Genomic DNA, 21,674 nt, shown 5'->3' with positions numbered 1-21,674 from the left:
AATTAGCCTATTATTTTGAAATAAATTAATATATTAAATAATATCTTAGTTTAAATATATAATATGTTAGATACCAATAGATACAATCCATGTAAACAAAGGCTTTTGACATTCTTGTCCTAAGACTATCCTATAACCGACAAGTTTGAGAACGTATTGGTTCTGTAAGTGATCAGTGCTTAGAAGACCATAGACCAGCTTATTCCAAGGCATCACGGTATTCCAAGGCCTGCCATACAGATTTTAAACTGTACGCTATGGCAGCTCTTAGCAAGACAGAGAACACCTGCGTGCCCAGTGAACTTACATGCATTTGTGTTTTACCTTCCATTAATACATCTTAGAAACAATAGTCTAAAATCAGGGATTGGCAGACCATGACCATTGGCCATATCTAGCTCTCTGCCTGTTTTTGAAAGTTTATTGGAAGGCAGCCACACTTGTTTATTTGCTTTTATACTACAACAGCAAAGTTGAGTGGTTGTAACAGAAGGCTTATAGTCTGCAAGGCATAAAATATTTATTGTCTAGCTCTTTTCTGCTGAACCCCTGTTTTAAACTTCTAAAAAAATTTTTTAAGTTTTATTTATTTTTGAGAGAGAGAGCGTGAGCAGGGGAGGGACAGAAAGAGAGGGAGACACAGAATCGGAAGACAGGTTCCAGGCTCTGAGCTGTCAGCACAGAGCCCAGTGCAGGGCTCAAACTCAGGAACTGTGAGGTCATGACCTGAGCCAACGTTGGATGCTTAACCCACTGAGCCACCCAGGCACCCCTAAACTTCTAATCTTCTGATTAATTAAAATGTCTCATTATCTGGAATGCTTTGAATCTGATTATGTAGGTCTTGGACTCTTGACCTCTTGGGCTCCTTGTGCCATAGAATCTATATGGGTTCCTATCCGAGGAATTAGTTTTCAGTGTCCCCTTTTAAGGTAAACAGTAGTTTCCTATCAAAGAGGGACTGTCTTCCCAGAGACACCTCATTTCTGCCCCCCTAGACTTTTCTGTCTCAACTCCAGACAAATAGCAGAAATGAACCCAGAGCCAGGACTTCTCCCCTAGCCCATCATTTTCCCATGATGCTATAGTTGTATGTGGCGAGAGGAGAGTGAAATAGAGTAAGAAAATGAATTTGGTTTTAAACATGCTAAGATTGAAGTAAAAAATGAGTGGAATTAATTTATTAAGCTATTGGAAATTTGAGAACCATATCTGGGAACGAGTTTGGGACTAGATAAAAAGAGTTCTTAAGAAAAGTTTCTTGTAAATATTTTAAGATTCTGGGCTGAGAACCATGCCATTTGTGTGGTATACCATAATTCATGAGCTCACACCAAATGCATTTAAATAAATAATTTAATGGCTTGCATGATGGATCAAATATACAAATATAATAGCTCAGAGGTTTTATTTTGGGGACATTGAGAGTTAGGCAGACAGGGCCTTGTATAATGCAGTTTATTTTTAGGCTCTCTTACTGATTAACCAAATATTAATCAAATAACTTCTGTCGGCAAGATGTACTATTCTAGGCACGAGGAATATAACAATTGATAAAACAGGATAAAGGGGGGAAAGGGATGACTAAAAACAAGCAAATATAATCTCTAATGTTAGGTGGTGGTAAGTGCAGTGAAAGAAAATATAGCTAATCAGGGTAAGGAGAAAGATAAAGTACAAATTGTGGGTACTTCCCTGCATCTACAATCCTACTCCTTCCTTGCATCCAGGAAAATGTATCAGAATAGTAGTGAGTGGAATAATCTTGGCTCTAGTTTAAATTACACCACCACCCCCAAAAAGCAGAAAAATCAGTTTGCACCTCTCCCTACTTTTAAAAAGGTTTGTGACACTTTTTGTAAATAATCTCATCCTTACATTGTGTCACCAAGCTACTAAGATTAAGAACTGTTGGTATAGACCGTTCCAAGAAATGTAAATAATATGTTCTTTGGACCATCCATCCTTTGCCAATTAACTATGCCTCGCTCATCTGTATGTTTGAGACGAACGAGAAAAATAAATAGTGCTAAATATGGAGCGATATAAAATAGGGACTTGGCCATATTTGTTTAGGCAAAAGGTGGATGAAATTGATCTGAAAGCTGTAGTTTTCAAACTTTTCAAGTGACAGTTGCATAAAGTTTTCAAAATGAACTTACCTGACTAACAGCTCTTAGTTTTGTCAGGTACATACATTTTTAAAGCCGCTGTCACCATTACAAAAAAGAAAACGTTTTGACACAATGGAAATAGAACACAAATCTCAGAAAATAGAATAGTTTCTGCCATGAGTTAGTGGAAAATCTTACATACTAGCCACTTATCTGTATACCAAAGTATCATAGCATCCATTTCTAACCTTTGGGTTAGATCCCAGGGTTGTGGGATCAAGCCCCACACTGAGCTTCACACTGAGCCTAGAGCCTGTTTAAGATTTTCCCTCTCTCTCTGCCCCGTTCATGCTCGCGCGCTCTCTGTCTCTGTCTCTCTCTCTCTCTCAAATAAATTATTTGTCTGTTGCTTATGAAAATTCTCATATCTGTACAATTTAACAGCTTGGGAGCAGTTTCCTAACAGGAAAATAGCATAGCAGCCCAGATTCTAAAGCCTGCTTATCAAATCCCAGCTCTGACACTTAATAATTAATATGATCTTGGGGTTGGTTAGTTAATCATTCTGTGCCTCCTTTGTTCATCTGTAAAGTGGAAATAATAGCATATGCCTCGTGGAATTATTTTGAAACCTGACTGGGTTAATTAGAAAGATCTAAGTAAGTGATAGCATAAGTGATAGTAATGCAACCAGTTAAAAAAAAAAAAAACAAAAACACTTTTTAAGTCTTTGTAGTGAATCCATTCGTTAAAAATGCCAAAGTAAAGTTAAGCCATCAGATTTATTTGCAGGAACAGCTGGTGTTGAGGAAGATTAAATTTTACTAGTTAAATTTCCACAAAAACCTTTGCATACTTAGAGGATGAGGTTAAAAAATTAGTGTCATGTCTTAGTAAGCACAGCCTTCCTTTAAATGAATCTGTATACTTTTGACAGGTGTGATTGTTATTAAAAGTATTAAAATACATGAATTTAGAAGCTTATTCAAAAACAACGAAGCATGTTCAGTCATTGGTATCACTAAAAATAGTTACGTGTTACAAATGTATACACTGTGGGTAGTAGGATATGTATAAAATTTACAAATAAACATCTTGAAGTATATGTCTAGCACATTGTAGGTATTTAATAAATCTTGAATGCATGACAGCCATTCCGGAGAGGTTAACTAGCTCCATGGTAGAGGTTGAGAAAGAATGGGAGGAAACAACTATGGTAACAAGGGAGCCAAAACTTTGTATTGCATTTGCCTTCAAGTGTTAACTGTAGTGCAGCTGCCCGCAAATAAAGTGTTTAGGTCCATAGGATGGCCAAGGCAAATGGTAGCATGAAGGCATATTTATGTTCAAGCTTTTTATAAGTATGTTATTAAGTCTCATCTGGGTAAGCATTAGTTTTTGGTTAGTTACTTAACTAAAGTCAAACAAGACCTAAGCCTAAATCAAGGTAGTCTTTCTTATTTTCTTGCAGATTTCATTTTAGTGATGAATCACCGTATAGTTCAGTGTGAATATAATTTTTATCCTTTTTTCATACTTTCTCTCCTTTAAAAAGCTTTATGTGTGCTTATATATACTGTTTTGTAGTTAGCAGTCTACTTTCACATCTTCTTTAATCTTTAAAAGAATCTTTTGTGGGGTGAGGAATTTTTGTCCCAAATGGCAGTTGGGGAAAGGGGTTTAGAGGCACTTGCCCAAAATCTCACAGCTAATACATAATTACATTTGTGTTTAGAGTTAAATATAGAGAGACAGAATAGCAGAGTATTTGTGAGGGCAGGATCTAGAGTCAAAACTGAATTTTAGTTCTGGTTTTACCACTTAATAACCCTATGATCTTAGGCAATTTGTATAATCTCTTATGGTCTCAGTTTTCTTATCTGTAAAATGGAGATACTTTAGTTAGTTCCTGTAGGTCTGTCTGGTCCAATGTGGTAGCTACTTATGTGGCTACTTAGCATTCTTTCTCATACTATCTATTAATAACTTTTTATATTCATTACATTTTGAAATATATTTTGGATATGTTGAGTTAACATTTATTAGAATTATTGCTACCTATTTCTTTTAACTTTTTAACATTTGTATGCTAGAAAATTTTACATTACAAGCATGGCTTGCATTATATTTCTATTGTACAGTGCTGCTCTAGACCAGGGGTGGGCAAACTCTGGTCCCCCAGATCCAGCCAGATGCCGGATAAAATTTTGTTGAAATACAGTCACACCTATTCAGTCATATATTGTATATGGCTACTTTCATGCTACAGCAGCAGGGTTATAAGATCACTATGTATAGAATGATATATGCCCTGGAAGGCCTAAAATGTTTATTATTTGATATTTCATAGAAAAAGTTTGCTGACCTCTACTTTAGGCTGTAATTGAAAAATGCTCCATGTGCTATCTTAAGAGTGGGTTTGAGAGACAGACAGAAAGTAGATTGGTGGTAGAGGCCAGTGGGGAAAAGGTGGTGGTACCAGGTTTCTTTTTCGGGATGATGAAAGTGTTCTGGAATTAGAAAACGGTGATAGTTGTACAACCGTGAATATACTAAAAACCACTTAACTGTACACTTTTAAAAGGATAAATATTATGGTATGTAAATGATATCTCAGTTTTTGTGAAGGTAGATAATGAGCCTGGTTTGGTAGATGTAATAAAGCCGTACATGAAACATGATGTGTGTTCATCAGAACATGGAAAAAACACGTACAAATCAACTATAGGGAATATAAAACATTTGTTATGAATAGTTTCTTATATATGCCTGTTGTCAAAGAATTTTTAATCACTCTTAAGAGCTGTCATTTTTTGCTTACTCAAAGCATCATTTACTGCTTTACCCATAAAAAAAGCTTAGTATCAAGATCTAACCTTTTTTTGGTGGTAAACTTAACTTTAAGATACTAAGACCTACATAGCCCATCTCAATAAATAGTTAAAAAAATGAATATAGATCATAAGTAAAATCACTATTTCATGAAGATTGGTACTCTTCTGGAAGCACTAATCTAAGTATAGAAATAGTGGCTTTACAAAGCTTTAATGAGCTTTTGAGAGAAGATAATGTTAGAAGGGAATTTGAAGGCTATTTCAAAATACCCATATCTTGTATGTGTGTAGATATTTTTTCTTTAGTGAATTACTAAATATCTACCATATGCAGATCCTAGGTATTTTCACATTGCTTTGAAACTGACAAAATATTATCTGCTTTGTGCAGTTGACTCACTGATTTGTTATACAGTGGGGTATTCCAACAGTCTGCTTTATGAAATCCAGAAACCACTAATCAACACATCATTTTCTTTCTCAACACTAGCAGTGTTTATTTTATTGCTCTAAAAACACCATAGTGTATTGCCTTATTTGTGATGGAACTAGGATAGCATGTTTTTAAAGGCACAGACTTTGAAGCCAGTTAGATCTATTTCTTAAATTGACCCTACCATTTACTAATTTAATGTGACCCCAGATAGCCAGTTTCATCTTTAACATCTCTAAGTCTGCATTCCCTCATCTCTAAAATGAGAATAATACCTTCTGTAGTGAGTTTTTTAGGGAATAAAGAAGAAAATGAGTGCAAAGTACTTAGCACATAGTAACCACTCAATAAACGGTAACCTCGTATTCTTATTGCCATTTAACGTTAAGTTCTTTAATCAAACATTAAATTTTTTGATTGTCAGCATCATACATTTCATTATGTATTTTAGTGACTCCTACCTTTTCAAAAACATAATGAAATATTAAGTAACATTCTATTTTACTTTCAGTCAAAGAAAAATAAGAAGAAATCAAAGTCAGATGCTAAAGCAGTGCAAAACAGTTCACGCCATGATGGAAAGGAAGTTGATGAAGGTACTTGAGCAAGTGAAAGGACTATAGAAACATTTTTAATCCTTTTTTTACCAAGGTGCATTATATAAAAGCTGCATTTGTGTCGCTTAATCTTGTATCTAGCTTTTCTTTTTAGTAACTACAGATTTTAATGTACAAACCTGTGACATTGTTAGAAAACACTTTTTTAATTTAAATTATTTAAGGATCTGATAGTGCTTTTCCTGAAGGGAACCACTTTGAAATTGAGGGTCTAGCTCAATATCTTGAGCGATTGTTTTATCTTTGTTTCTTAGAACTATGGTTCGAATTTTTTCCCTGTTGTTCTTAAATACACTACCCCTAGAAGGCTGTGTACAAAATTCTGAGTAAGCCCTTTATTGTCATCACTAAATACATACATTTATTAGTAATTATTTGTAATACTCTCCTGCCCCTCCTGTCTGGCAGGATAAAAAAATATATAAGATAACATATATTTGTCATTTTTTCTAAATCCTAGAGGACAGAGTTGATAAAAATTGCCAGAATAAATAATAATGGCAGTTAGCTGCCTAAAACAACATATTGAGATTAGAGTAAATTCTTAGGATAAATTAATATAATCAATACTCTTAGTTTTTAGTTTACTATCATGGTATTTTGTGTGCCCTGCCCCATTTCCCCCAAACCCTCTCCCCCCAAAAAAAAACCTGCAACTTTTTTCTTCCCCTTTACTGAATAACACTGAATAACACTTTTTTCTCTGGGGCTATGTCAGGAGCCTGGGAAACTAAAATTAGTCACAGAGAGAAACGACAGCAGCGTAAACGTGATAAGGTGCAGACTGATTCTGGTTCATTGGATTCAACTATCCCTGGGATAGAAAATACCATCACAGTTACCACCGAGCAACTTACAACCGCATCATTTCCTGTTGGTTCCAAGAAGAATAAAGGTATATTAGTGGAACATAAGAGTCATACATCAAATCCAGCTCCTTTTAATCAGATGTACAAAATAACATTACGCCAAAAATTAGACTATTTTGAACTGCTTACATCATTGTGCTGATATACCCTTCTTCGTGAGAGCATCGTGGACCACATATTGGTTTATCTGGCAACCAGCAGTGTTACTCATTACATACCGCCTAATGAATGGCTTGTTAAATTAAAATTGCCTTTCTGCCTTGAGTCACATGAGAAAATGATGTTGCCTTTTTTTCTTGTGTGCATTGCTTTGCCCCAACTCTCTTCTATCTCCATTTCTTAGAGTGGACAAGACATTTATTAAGTGGAATTATTTGTCACCATTCTGCATGTTGGATGCTTTCATTCCAGGATGAAACTAGCATGTTGTGGGTAGTGCAGGCTCTGTCTTGGACTTCTTATCACCCCAACTTTTTGAGAATGCTTTGGTTTTTTTATAAAGCTGGACTAGAACTTCAGAGGTTTGAAGCTAATGATTTTCCCATGTATTTCCAATGCTCAGACTATCCAATATTGATGGCTTCTTAGTAGCTCTTTACATTGCCATCATTTTTACCCTGGAGACATCAGTCTGCAGAATGATACTGTTCAACTTGGGCATTGACTTTTCTTCCTTAACCTTTTTATTAATAGCCTCCCTGCCCCTCATTTGTCTCTAGACCACTTCCTTAGACTTTTACATTTTTTTTGTTTGTTTGTTTGATGACCTGCTGGAATTTATCGCTTTGGAATAGCAACAAGTTCTATTTATGCATTTTCACTGTCACATATTAGCTATGCTTTAGCACTTCTGTTGGTGACCCCTTTTCACTGTCTTGTGCATGCCTTCCTCACTGCACAATCCTGTGTCATGCTAGTTTTTTGATACATTGTGATCAGTATGCTTTTTGGTGTTAGAGAAATCATATCTTTTGTAACATGTATTCGCACCTCTTGCCATATTTCCTAAGTCCTGGTCCCAAATACTGGCAGTGTTTTTTAAGTTGAATGTGTTTGCTTCCAGGATTATTGAAAAGGCAGCTGGTATTGTTGAGAGGTGGCAAAGTTGAATCCAATTACAGAGCCCAGTTCTCCAGTTCCTACTGAAAAGAATCTTGATAACCAATATTGAACAGCAGATTCTACATATATTTGAGCAGTTTTCCAGGTCCTATATTGCCATTTTAGTTACTAAGAATATGGTAACTAAAGAACTCAGTTCCCAAAGGACATGCCATGTATGTTGTGAATAAAACTGACTCTTTTCCAGTGTAAGAATTTAGTACTTGAAGACGCAATTTATTAAAAATAAGTAAAAATTAATTTGTGTGTTAATTCCTAATTTAATGTGCATAGTGGCCTATTTAGTATTAAATAAATTTTATTTCTATTTCAACCAGGTGATTCTCATCTAAATGCTCAAGTTAGCAACTTTAAGTCTGGAAAAGGAGATTCTACACTTCAGGGTGAGAGAAATTACATGTAACTTAAATTGAAGGCCCATCAAAATAGAAACTTATATACATGTCTCTTTCCTCACATGAATGATACAGAAGGAAAAAAAAAAGGCTTAGAAATGATTTTTAAGTACTAAAGTAATATAATCACAATCCAGACATTTTGGAAAATGGATAAAAAGAAAAATCATTCCCACTTCTAACAGTCTTTGGTATGTTCTAGTTGTTTCTCCCTCTCCCCACATGTAAAAGCAATCTTTTAGTAGTAGCTTATATGCAGTTTTTATTCTTGCTTGCATTGTGTAAGTCAATAGAGAAAAGAAGGTTGGGGGGGAACTTGGTTTTAATATATGGGATAAAAGACTTTACCCCTCTTTTTAAAGGAAGAAAACCTTAATACCTATCATCACGTAAACTGCTTCTTTAACAGTATTAAATATTTTACAATAAATGGACTACAGTGTGAAGTTACCCAGTGCTCCACAATTAGAAAATCTATTTTATTTACTCATTTATGATAAAGATTGAATTAAGTAGAGTGGTGATATACCTTACCTAAAAACCAGAAGTGTTGTAGTGTTACTATTATAAATTCAGAAATGAAAAAGCACCTTCTTATTTCAGGCTTGTTTTAACTCTGTCGGCTTCCTTCATTCCCATGGTTCTCAATCCTGGCTACACATTACAGTCATTTAGGAAGCTTACAAAAACAACACGCACGTGCACGCGCACACACACACGCGCACACACACACATGTATGTACATCCACCTGAATACAAATAAATATACACACATACATACTGATACCTGGGCTCTACCCATAGAGATTCTGATTTGATTTGATTTTTTTTTAATTTTCTTAAGTAATCTCTATGCCAAATGTGGGACTCAAACTTATAACCTCAAGACTAAGAGTCACATTCCTTACTGACCTGAGCCAGCCAGGCACCCCTAGAGATTCTGATTTTAATTAGTCTGGGGTGAGATTCCAGTGTCTACTTTTAAGAAATTTTTTGGGGCACCTGAGTGGCTCAGTCAGTTGGGCATCTGACTTCAACTCAGGTCACGATCTCATGGTTCGTGAGTTGGAGCCCCATGTCGGGCTCTGTGCTGACATCTCAGAGCCTAGAGCCTGCTTCGGATTCTGTGTGTCCCTCTGTCTCTCTTTCTCTGTTCCTCCCCTACTCATGCTCTGTCTCTCTTTCTNTGTGTGTGTGTGTGTGTGTGTGTGTGTGTGTGTGTGTGTGTGTGTCTGAGAGAGAGAGAGAGAATATTTAAGGAAAGAACATGTAACTAAGGAGAAATCTTCATATTTTTAGTGGGTGAGTATACAGAGTATACCAGAATATGTGTTGTTTCCCTCTTTGCTCTGTTACACTTTCTTTGAGCAAGTCATTCTGCTGTTGAAAATATTAATAATATATAAAATTCAAGCCTCCTCTTAGTTTCTAAACTAAAAGTCATCCGTGGTGGCCATGTGCCTTTTAAAAGTCTTCATTTTTATCTTTGAAGCTCAAACTATTTAGAGGACAGTAGGAGAAAAAAATGAGTGATAAATAAAACCAAGCAATCGTAGACATTTTTTAAAAAATATCCCAGTTTTAATATGGAGTCACATATCAGCTTTTAATCTTCATTTCTTTTCTTTAAGTTTCTTCAGGATTGAATGAAAACCTCACTGTAAATGGAGGAGGCTGGAATGAAAAGTCTGTAAAACTCTCCTCACAGATCAGTGCAGGTGAGGAGAAGTGGAACTCTGTTTCTCCTGCTTCTGCGGGCAAGAGGAAAAACGAGCCATCTGCTTGGGGTCAAGACACTGGAGATGCTAATGCAAATGGAAAAGACTGGGGAAGGAGTTGGAGTGACCGTTCAATATTTTCTGGCATTGGTAAGAAGTGTTAGAACATTTTAAGTTTATTTAAAATTGCTTATTTCTGGTACATTTTGAATTTTCCAGGATTGGAAAAAGAAATTCCAGGAGTGGAAAAATTAGTAAAGCCACCCAGAAATAATAGTAATAACGAACATATCCCAGATCCTTTACATGGAGCAAAGTGGGAACTAAAAAGTAACAAATAGCATATGTATTTCTTGCTCTGCTCCTCGCGTTCTCACCTGCTTCCATCACATCTGATTTGTCAGTGTTGCTAAGGGCTGTAATTATGTGTTTAGTGATAAGTGTGATGTGTGAGCAGACTTTTTGATTAATTTCAACAGTTCTGTTGAGTTTAAATGAAAATGGTAAATAGAAGTCATTTACAGCATCCATTTTTATACTATTTTACAGTCTGTGAAATGCCTATTTATAATTTTTCCTCTCAATTTTAAAGATAAAGACCAGTAGTTGAGAAGCTTATTTTTGTTGAAAGCCATCAACTATAAAGCAGCTTAATTCCAGTGTGTGTGTGTTACAGAAAAGAAATCCATGTTTAATGAGGAAAACTGCAAAAAGAGAAGGAAAAACCCACTGTTCTCACACTGCACAATGACAGCCACTGTTATATTTCTTAAGTGGCCTTTTTTTTTCCTGTGTATAATATTTTACATAATCCAAATTGGATATTCATTTTTATGTCCCCACAAATACACTTCATATTATGACATAAACATTTTCCTTTCTGTATTTTCCTTTAAGTATTTTTATTTGAAGTCCCTATAATATATTGTGTAAGCATAGCATATAAATTATTTTTCTATTACCATATTATCAAAAGAATTTTTTTCCTTTTTTTAACCGTGTAAATGATAGCATTGAGTATATTTGTTTTGGGGTTATTTATTTAGGAGAGATTCTTGGGAATGATGTTATTGGGTTAAAGGGAGTATGTGTACAGTGCTCTATGACATATCAGCAAAGTATTTTCGAAGAGAGTAGTTCTAGTTTATACTGTCAGCATTGGTATGAGGGCCATTTAGTATGTGCTGACCAAGACTGGGTATTCTTTTAAAAATATTTTCTAAGTTGATAAAAAATACATACATTGTTCTGGTTAACTTTTTAAAATCACTAACGAAGTTGAATCTGTTTTACAACTTTCTTGATCATTTCTGTTTCTTTTATGAATTGTCCATTTGTGTTCTTTGCCCGTTTGTCTAATGGCCTCTTAACTGTTTTGGTTTTTTTTATCAAGTTGTAATTCCTTGCACATTAAACATACAGTGTTTTCTGTTGTGCTTGTGGCAGATAATTTTGTTAGTTTTATTTCTTATATTTGGGAGAGTAGTAGACGTTACAGAATTTTTAGTGCTTAAGTAGGAAAAAAAACCCTGTTTCTTCCTATGTTATTTTTCCCATCAGTTTTAAGCCTAGAAAGACTGATTTGACTAATGTCCCCAAGAAGCAAACTCTAGATCATTTACTGATAATTGTTCTTAAGCTTGTTCTTCCTTTCTCCCGTATAATGTCCACAAATTGTGTAGAAATATCAAAATTTGTTTGGAAGAAGTCAGTCCCTGAATTCCCAGCCTCATTTCAACAATGAAGAAAACATAAATGTTTATGCTATAAAGATCCTTTCATCTTTAGCAAAAGATAGTAAAGTTTTATTGAGTAATGTTAAAAGCCTTTTCAGATATGTGCAATTTACTTTTAAAAGCTCTGTAGCATTTTCATAATTAGGGTATAAATTAGATGGCACTTAATGTTGCTACAGATAAAATTAAGCAGCAGGTTAGAGTTCCCACCTAGGTGAATTAGGACCTTTGTTAAAATTGAGAGGGAACTATATTAAATTGGGCTTGTAGTGAATCACTAAGAAGAGACTGGTGTGACTGGCCTCAAGGAAGTGTATGTGCCTTAAAATACTCATTTATAAGTAAGAAATATCTTGAAAATGTTGAGGCAATAGTACAGTATAGTGGAGTGAGTGTGGACTAGTTCAGAGAGACCTATTTGGTGTGAATCCCTATTATCCCACATACCGATCTTTATGGAAATTAGGCTAGTTCTTTAACCTATATGAACCTCATTTTTAAGTAGTTGTGAGGATTAGCTATAATGAATGTCAAGTATCAAGTTCAGTGCCTGACCCAAAGTTAAATAATAAGGTAGCTGGCTAAAGTGGAGAAAGGCATACATAGACTTTGGAAGTCAGCTTAAGTTTCAGTTTTGGCTCAGCTGTTTTCTAGCTGTCTGCAAGTCACTTAACTATTCAGAAATTTTGCCTAGCAGGGTTACCTTAAGGATTAGAAGTGGTTGATGTGAAGAGTTTGGCATATATAATAGACCTTCAGTAAATAGTAGCTATTGCTATATTGTGGTCCTAATTTCTAAGGTTATCTTTAAGTATTGTTATTCATAGTTTAAATCTGTACATATCTTTCGACTTTTCTTTTGCAAATTGAAGGTTCCAAGTGACGTTCTTTATTTTAACAGCTGCTTGGTCTAGTGTGGATAGGGGAATGAATACCTCTGAACAGAATTCTGCTTCTTTTGCATCTCTCACACTTAACTCTGCTGTTTCTGGTATGTGAAAACTAGTCTTTCATTTAGTTAACAAAAGAAATTTCTGTTTAAATTCATTTTAGCTCTTGCTATTTGAAAAATAACCCAGAGTCAAGTGCTGCTATCAACATAAGTAATAGATATATAAAATAGCAGAGGCCTTAACAAAAAGGGGAGAAAGGAAGACCTAAATTTTTATCTGCAAGTGTTTCCTTTCTGTAGGGGAGATAGGAAGATTCTGTGGCCTAACATAACTGAAAGTGCCTTGGCACACAGACAAAAATGCAAATAGAAGGCCTTCTCTTCAGGGTCGTGATATTTTTCTGTTACTAGCATATTTCTGCCGTACTTCTGCTTGCAGTTTGCCTTTTATTTCTATGGCCCTTTTATCTATTTTATTCATTGTGAGTTTACACCTAAACCTTACAAGTTATGTAGAACCTCACATAAGAACTCCAGAGTGTCTGTTGATAGAGAAAATATAGTATTACTAATAAACTATTATCAATTCTATAGTACTTAAGTGGATATGCCTCTTATTAATCATGTAGAAGCCATATATACTTAACAAATATTGCATAAATGTGGGAGATGTTTAGTTTGTAACATTTGGTTCACGTTGGACTTCATGGGTCCAGTGTACTAATTATGTCACTCCACAGTGTCTGGAGTCACTAGAATAGCTGTTGATAGATTTTTTCCATAAAGGGCACAGTAACATCTATTTTAGGCTTCATGGGCCATACTGTCTTTGTGGAACGAACTGCTTAAGTCCTACATTGTGGCAAGAAGGCAGCCAGAGTGGATGCATAAATAAATGACCATGTCTGATTTTGAAATATTATTATTTTGATTTTTTTCCCCAACCATCTGTAAATATAAAAACTGGTCCTGGCTCATTGGCCACATAAAAAAGTGAGTGTTTACATTTGGCCCGTGGGTTGTAGTTTACCAACCCCTGGTCTCATAGACTACATTTCAGTTCCAGAGATACAAATTGCCTCTTTCATTTGGTGACTTGGTGCAACACAGATGCTATTCTCTTCATACACTCAGAGAAAGCAGCATGGACTGCTGAAGAGATAGCAATAATGTTACTTTAGTGCTTGTAAGCAGTTAATATGCTAATTGTATATGAATTATAGGGTTATTTTACTTGTCAAAATTTATATTAAAATATATGTGGCTATTTTGACTATGCATTAAGCTATTATATTAGTGATATGGGCTGGTAAGTTAGTGGAAGGCTGCTAAGATAATCTATAACCAAGTGAAAATATGTAACTTAGGAAGGACTTTTATAAGAGGATGTGATTGTAAGTCTTTTATTCTAACAGGTTTTCTTAACCATTTCTCTCTATCAGTGGCTCTGAGTCCTAAGGGAGTCTCCCAAGCATTCCAGTACATACGGAAATTCTGATTCAGAAGGTCTGGGGTATAGATATCCCTGATGGATAATAAATTTATAGCTGTAGAATATAGCTGTAGAACAAGGGCTTTTCATGTGGCATCCACGAATTTCGGTGCCCTCAAAATTATATGCAAAATTTTGTGTAAGTTCTGGACAGTAGTGCATCACAGCTTTCATCAGATTCTAAGGACTCTGTGACCCCGTTCTCTCCTTTCTCCCCAAAAAATGAAAACAGAAGAAACTTAGACAGTGGTAGTTGCTTCTCTTTAAACACACCTGAACTTACCATGGTCTCTAGACCATCAGCACAGCTCTCCTACCTCTGGCTTCTCTCTGCCTCACCTCTTTAGGTAATCATCGATGTCTTTCACTTTTCCTTAGGCATAAGGTTCTAGCAAACCAAGACATGGTTTAGTTCTCTCCTTCAGGGCTCTCAGGATATAGGTGTACCCTGAAACATTCAGGATTTCTTTTGTGCTTTATTATTTTTCATTAAGAACAAAAATAATAGAACGTTTTTTGATTCTTGAAATTTGTAGATACTCAGTTTGAAGTACGTATTATAAAAGACAAAATATAGTTCTAATCAGTGAATTAGATCAAGTGATAATCATGCTTAATCTGAAATTACCCTCAATTCTACTTTTCCTTGTCTTAACTCTTTCTAATGTCTGAATTTTTCCTTATAGGGGAATCAAAAATAATTTAGTCTCCGTGTGCAAAGTATAGAACTATTGTTATGAAACATCACTAGAAAATTCCATTTTTAATTTTATTGCATTCGTTTTCATTTAAGGGTCTACTGCTGAGCCAGTTTCTCATTCTACCACTTCTGATTATCAGTGGGATGCTAGCCGTAATCAACCCTATATCGATGATGAATGGTCTGGGTTAAGTATGTCCTTTTAAAAATTATGCTTTTGCTTTTGTTTTTTAGAATTTTCTTTCTAGCACCCTAAATTCATGCTTTTAGGTTTTAATTTTAATCCTGATTTTCTCCCCTTAGGTCATAGTGATATAATTTAATACCAAATGTGTACTACTTATAAGCTAATTATTGAATAACTGTAGAATTTAAACAGAATTCACTTTTTATGATTGAGGCAATATTTAACCATGACATTTTCTTATAGTTGCTTCTTAGTTTTTCTATTTTTTGTTTTAAATGAATGTTGTTTTCTTTTCTTAGTTTTAGAATAATAGAGTGAATATAATATGCAGGAATGGCTTTTAGTTTGTGAGATATGCAAGTTTTATATTAGAAAACTATTTTCTTAGCATGATTCCCAATAGAAACTTAGGAAGGTTGAAGGCAAGAGTTCTAAAAGACGGGGGAAAAAAAGAGGAAAGAGGAAGGGAAAAATAAGATTTTTATGTTCAGAAAAGTTATACCATCTTCATTTTTTAAAAAAAACTGAGATTTTTTTTTTCCCCACCACCTCAAGCCTCAGAATGTATTCCTTTCNCTGGTGGCCTGTGTGAGAAAGAAAAAAACTTTTTTTTAAGAATATGTTTTCTTAGAGTTGAAGAAATGAAATAAAACCCTCTAAAAATAGGAACTCTCTCAGTACCTAGTGCAGTGCTTTACATGCAGGTGTTCGGTGGTAGTGATGATAAGAAATGCAAACCCCTGACTATGCACCAGGCCCTGGTGTAAGTCTTGTGCATTTTATTAGCTTATTGAACACATACAACAGTTCTACCAAGTAGGTGTTTTGCCCCCACACTTTCCAGATGGAGAAGCTGAGGCAAAGAAAAGTTATCTAACCCAGGTCACAGAGTTAAGTGGAGGAGGTGGTAGTCTGGCTCCAGAGTTCATGCNTCAGAGAGAGGGAGATACAGAATCTGAAGCAAGCTCCAGGCTCTGAGCTAGCTAGTTGTCATCACAGAGTCTGACGGAGAGCTTGAACCGGGAAACCGTGAGATCATGACCTGAGCTGAAGTCGGACACTTAACTGACTGAGCCACCCAGGCACCCTTAGAGTTCATGCTCTTAATCATCATATGGTACGGCCTTAGCAATGGTTGTGATCACAAAGGTAAAACTTGCAACACAGCGGGGTGCCTGCCTGGGTAGCTCAGTCGGTTAAGCGTCCGACTTCAGCTCAGGTCATGATCTCATGATTTGTGAGTTCAAGCCCCACATGTGGCTCTGTGCTGACCTCTCAGAGCCTAGAGCCTCCTTTGGATTCTGTGTCTCTCTGCCTCTCTCCCGCTCACACCCTGTCTCTCTTTCAAGAATAAATAAACATTTTAAAAAATTAGAAAAAAAAAATTTAAAAACTTGTAACACAATACAAAAATTAATCTACTTAGTCTTTGTAGATGAGCTGAAGCACAGTCCTTACAGATTAAGGGAAGAGAGTTTGGAAAGGTAGGTTAGGCAGTGAAAAAGTCTTGACTTGCTTGCTAAAAACTAGGGGTGTGGGGTTGGCATACTAGTTTAGAAGGTATTTCCTAGTTCTAGTCCTCACTTTATTTTTTTTTTAAATTTTTTAAAATGTTTTGTTTATTTCTGAGAGACACAGCATGAGCAGGGGAGGGTCAGAGAGAGAGGGAGACCCAGAATCTGAAGCAGGCTCCAGTCTCTGAGCTAGCTGTCAGCACAGAGCCCAACGCGGGGCTCGAACCCACGAACCGTGAGATCATGACCTGAGCCGAAGTCAGACACTTAACCAACTGAGTCACCCAGGCGCCCCAGTCTTCACTTTAAAATGTAGTACTTCCTATGGCTCAGACTTCATCACTTCTCTTGGAATCTAGGTTAATTGAACTGTAAGACAGAACAAATAATCTGGCAGATCTACTTGTGTAGATTATTGTGAGGTTTTAATGCAGTAACAAATGCACGTGAAAGCTTTTGGTAAATTATGGGGAGGAATGCTCAGCTATGTGCAGAACAGAATTGAAGAGTGTTTACAGGAATGATTGTAAGAGAATAGCAGTGAGGTATCTTGGGGCAGCTGCGGGCTAAAGCCGACGAAGACTGAGTCTTTGGGGCACGGGCTTCCCTTCTTGGACAGAATGACTCCACTTTTATCTATTTTAGAATTCTTGTAACATGAAAAGTATGATTGGCCGCTAAAATAAAAGATGGAAAAAAAGCGTGTATCCACAGGACTCTGTTGAAAGTGAAAAGTATTAGAAACACTGTCCATCTTTCCACACTACCTTTCTCATTTGTTAGGGTGTTGGCAGTCTTGTAAGTCCAGGGTTTTTCTTCAACCAACTTCATTTTCTCTGAATTTTATTTTTTGTTATCATCTGTGAACTTAAGTATTCCTTCTAAATTTATAAAATGCATGATTTAGTATTTGAGATTACTAGTCCACAAAGTATGTATATGTGTGTGTACGTGTGTATGCATACACACACACTATTGACCCTCATTTGAGGCATAGACCTCATCATCTGACAAGAAGGCAACACTTGAATATAACATTAAGATGCTGTAGTACAGAAGAAAAGACTGATGTTAATCTCATTAATTGATCATAAAGGAACATCATCATCATAACCACTGTAAAAAATCAGATTATGAATTTGTGAATGAATTTGCTGCAGAGTGTGAGTGTGAATGGATTTGCTGCAGCATAAAAGGGGTTAAGAGCATGAGTTTCGAGGACAGACTGCCTGTGTTTGCCCTGAGGCAGGTACATAGTCTCTGTGCTTCCCTTTTCTCATCTGTAAAAAGAGTAGTTCTTCTCCCACAGTTGAGAGAATTAAATGATAAAGTACATAAATAGCACTTAGAACGCTGCCTGAATATTCCGTAAATAGTGCAGAGGTGCTGTTGATACTGTTCTAGGGGCAAAATTAGTCTGTGCAGTGGGGCTAATTAGTATCGTCTGAACACTGGAAAATGTCTTTCTAACATAGTTGTTTTATTAAAGTCAGTACTAAAGTAAGTTCTGGCCAGAAACAGCTGATAGCCATTTTTTACTGAGGTAAAATAGAGATTAGCTCTGAGATGCTTAAATCTGACATGTTATTCAAGCAAATTAAATAGATAAATTGTTTACCATTTTGAAAAGACACTAATATGGCTCTTTGAAAAGATACTGGCAAACTGTGGGAGACTTTTGAGGAATGAGAAGTTACTCTTTTATAAATGGAGAAAACTATATAATGAATGAAATCATTCTACATCATTTCCTCAAGGAAAGAAATTTTACTAGCGTATTAGGCCCATGACTCCTATGAACTGTGTGTTGAGAAGTCTTCTGTTGACAACTTTTTTGTTTAGGTAATCTGTTGTTTTATAAAGTACTTTTATTTTATCCCAGTTATTATTAAAATAAAACCTAAAATCAATAAACTTGGGAAAATCAACAGAAAGCTTTATAAAGCCCATAGAGATTTGTGCTGTGTTAATGTTCTTAAAGAAGTTAAACCATAGGCTACATTCCCCAAACTTTCTGGTTACATAAGCCTTTAAAAAAATAATGTTACTAAGTATTTTACTAGATTTTTACCCCTTATCCCCTCACACCATCACATTAAGAAAATAGTTTATATGTTAGTATATCGCCCACTCACGTGTCTAGACTTTTTTCTTTTAAAAGAAAATAAAGTTTCTTTTCCGGTAAGAGGCCTTAGAGACTGGCTTATGGAGAGAAATTTTCTAAAATCTGCATTTCTTATGTGTGAGACTTAAGCAAAATCTGTGACCTTCAAATCTCCTAACAGTGTTGTTAATGAATGCTTAATGTAAGATGAGACATTGGTTCCAGACATCTTAGATACCTTTATGCTTATAAAAATGATTTCCACATTAAGACATACCAAGTGTATCTTATTGAGTGATTTATCAGGGTTATTAAGAAATACACTTTTAGTTGCACGTGCCTGACAGCTTAGAACGTGGCTTCCTGTTATGTCATCAGCGACACAGAAACACAGCACCTGCCATTTAGTGAGCACTTACTGCATTGCTATGCACTACTTTACTCCTCTACATGCATCTAATATAATAATCTCAGCAATCCTATGAAGTTCCTGGATAGCTCATTAAGATTATGAAATTTGACCCAAATCACATGGTTATTAAGTGATAGGGTAGACCAATATTCAGATGTTTGACTCTGAGGTCCATGCTCTTAACCCCTGTGTTAATAGTATGTAATACTGCCTCCAGGTACCTGCTCCTGGTAGTAAATTTAGGAAGGAACTTCCCTTATTGTAATATGTTTCACACTTGTAATCAGATCGTGTTTTTCTTCCACTAGACAATAAATCCTTATGTTTTCAGTCTCCATCCTCTTCTGTTCGAGCCTCTTCTCCCTTTCCACACCCCCATGATAGAATCTTTCACTCTGTACTTCACCGTCTCTTGTACTTACCTATCTTCATCTCTGAATAGATAAAACCAGGAGCTCCATGTGGGGAGAAAATTTGTGTTTCTAGTACCTACCCCACTCAAGTTCTAGTACATATTAAGTGCTTAATAGGGTGAAATTCCTGTAATTCCAGTGACAAGATATATCTGTTGTTAATGTATTATTTTCCTTAATCCCTTCATATAAATATGGTATCCTGTTTTACAGTTTTGTCTTTTTTTTTCCCTTTGAGCCTTTTCCCAGATTATTATAGTCTTCCAAAACTATAAAGTTTTAAAGCTTTCATGTGGTATCATAATACCTTCCCTTTAAACAACAATAGAGTTCACATGAAAAAATAATAGCAAAGAAAATAAGAATGCAGGCAGATTTGTCATTCTAGTTACTAAAAGGTATTTCAGAGTTATATATGGCACCATTCCAGGAATATATCAGTGAAATAGGACAGAAATTCCAGAAACAGACTGAAGTGTATATGAAAAAACTTAGTAGTTAATAAAAGCATTTGACATTCATGGGGAAAGATTGGATTTTTCATTGGAGCAGTGCAGGAATGACTTGTTAACCATTTAGAAATAAAGCTTCATGTCTATCATCGTAAACCACTGGGAAGGAAACCTGGCTGTAAGTAGTCATTGTAGAAGTAGGTGCGGAAGTGTTTATGAAATCCAGGGAGAAGGGCAGGAATTGACTTTGAGAACTACTTAACCAGGATGAAGCCAAAGATTGTTTTTCCCTTTTTAAAATGGGCAAGGAAGCAAAATTCTCTAGAGTGTAAGAAAGGAGTCCAGGAGTCTAGAATAAAATTTTATTCTTGAGAAGAGATGATGGAAACCCTGAAAGTGACTTGCATATTTTGAAATAATAAAAGTAGCATTGAATAATCTTGAAATTGTAAGAAGGTACAAGTTAAGTATTAGAGTAAGGGGAGGGTATAGCCGTTAAAAGTCATAAGGTAATGATTTCAACAACCAAAACAAGAGGAAAGAAGACATTAAATATTCTGTCATGACTTGGTGAATTTGAAGAGGAATGTAGTCTTGAAAAGCTCCTAAGGAGGGCAGGAGACATGATGTAAAAGGACAGGTGGAGAGTATAATTTTGGCACTGCTGTTAAAGATTGGCTACTCTGTACCCTAGATAATAAATCAGTTACAAAAATGTAATGACCAAGCCCAGACCGAGTTAGGCCTCAACAGTGAAAAGAGAGCAAAATGAGGAGATAGGTAACAAAGGAATTAGGGAGAGTGGAATTAAACAGGTAATTCTTAAGTTTTCCAGAGTTTTTTAGGAATTCCATTTAAATAGCCATATGATGTGCCTAGCCGAAGTTGGGCAAAGGTTTTTACCATCATGTTATTGGGTTCTCTTCTAGCTCTAAAATGCTTGGGAGAAAGAAGGAAGAACAATAGTTTAAAATTACAACTTAGTTCAACATAAGGAACTTTAGTGTTTGCATTTTCGTTTTTGGCAGAAATGATAGATACCTAATTGACACTGTTAAATTGTAGATGGTCTGTCTTCTGCTGACCCCAGCTCCGATTGGAACGCTCCAGCAGAAGAGTGGGGGAATTGGGCAGATGAAGAAAGAGCCTCCCTTCTAAAGGCCCAAGAGCCAATTCCTGATGATCAAAAAGTGAGTAAAGGCATTGGCGGGTATGTCTGTTTCTGTGCGCACCCAACTGTGTGAGGCTTCCTGGAGGGCACATTCTGTATTGTAAATATATCCTGTGGTAGAGATGCTCCTGAGCCTTTCTGATCATACTTGCTTCAATCGTTATGCCTGCATGCCTTCTCCATGTCACTGTTTTCTCTTTCCACAAACTATTGAGGCTTCTAATATGTGGAAAGCACTATTAGGCACTGATAAGAAAACAGTTCTTTGCTCTTATCAGAATTATTATAATAGCTGACGTTATAATGTACGAACTCATTGTGTTTAGAGAACAGAACCGTGCCAGGGAAAGAGGAAAGAGGGCTCCATAGCAACAGACGAGACTGAGAACACCGTGAAAACGGCATCAAGGCAGGAAACAGGCTAACAGTTCAGTATGCAGAGGCAAACAGTACACATGTGAGGAATCCATTGATGACAGGATCTTCCGCTTCTAGGCTG

General features: G+C 36.0%; 1 protein-coding gene across 1 annotated transcript in view; it reads left to right on the top strand.

The window, feature by feature from the left end:
- Positions 1-21,674, top strand: part of MTDH (metadherin) — a 63,059-nt gene that overhangs the window by 27,111 nt on the left and 14,274 nt on the right. Inside the window, 7 exon segments of the mRNA XM_077748158.1 lie at positions 5,893-5,977; positions 6,717-6,893; positions 8,307-8,372; positions 10,016-10,252; positions 12,740-12,829; positions 15,016-15,114; positions 21,070-21,194. Of these exon segments, the coding sequence (XP_077604284.1) occupies positions 5,893-5,977; positions 6,717-6,893; positions 8,307-8,372; positions 10,016-10,252; positions 12,740-12,829; positions 15,016-15,114; positions 21,070-21,194 (879 nt within the window).

The sequence above is a fragment of the Crocuta crocuta genome, unplaced genomic scaffold, assembly GCF_008692635.1.
Source record: "Crocuta crocuta isolate KB4526 unplaced genomic scaffold, BGI_CrCroc_1.0 scaffold39, whole genome shotgun sequence".
NCBI classification, from domain to species: domain Eukaryota; kingdom Metazoa; phylum Chordata; class Mammalia; order Carnivora; family Hyaenidae; genus Crocuta; species Crocuta crocuta.
Note: the sequence above shows the minus strand (reverse complement) of the source record. Positions and strands in the feature narration are given on the sequence as shown.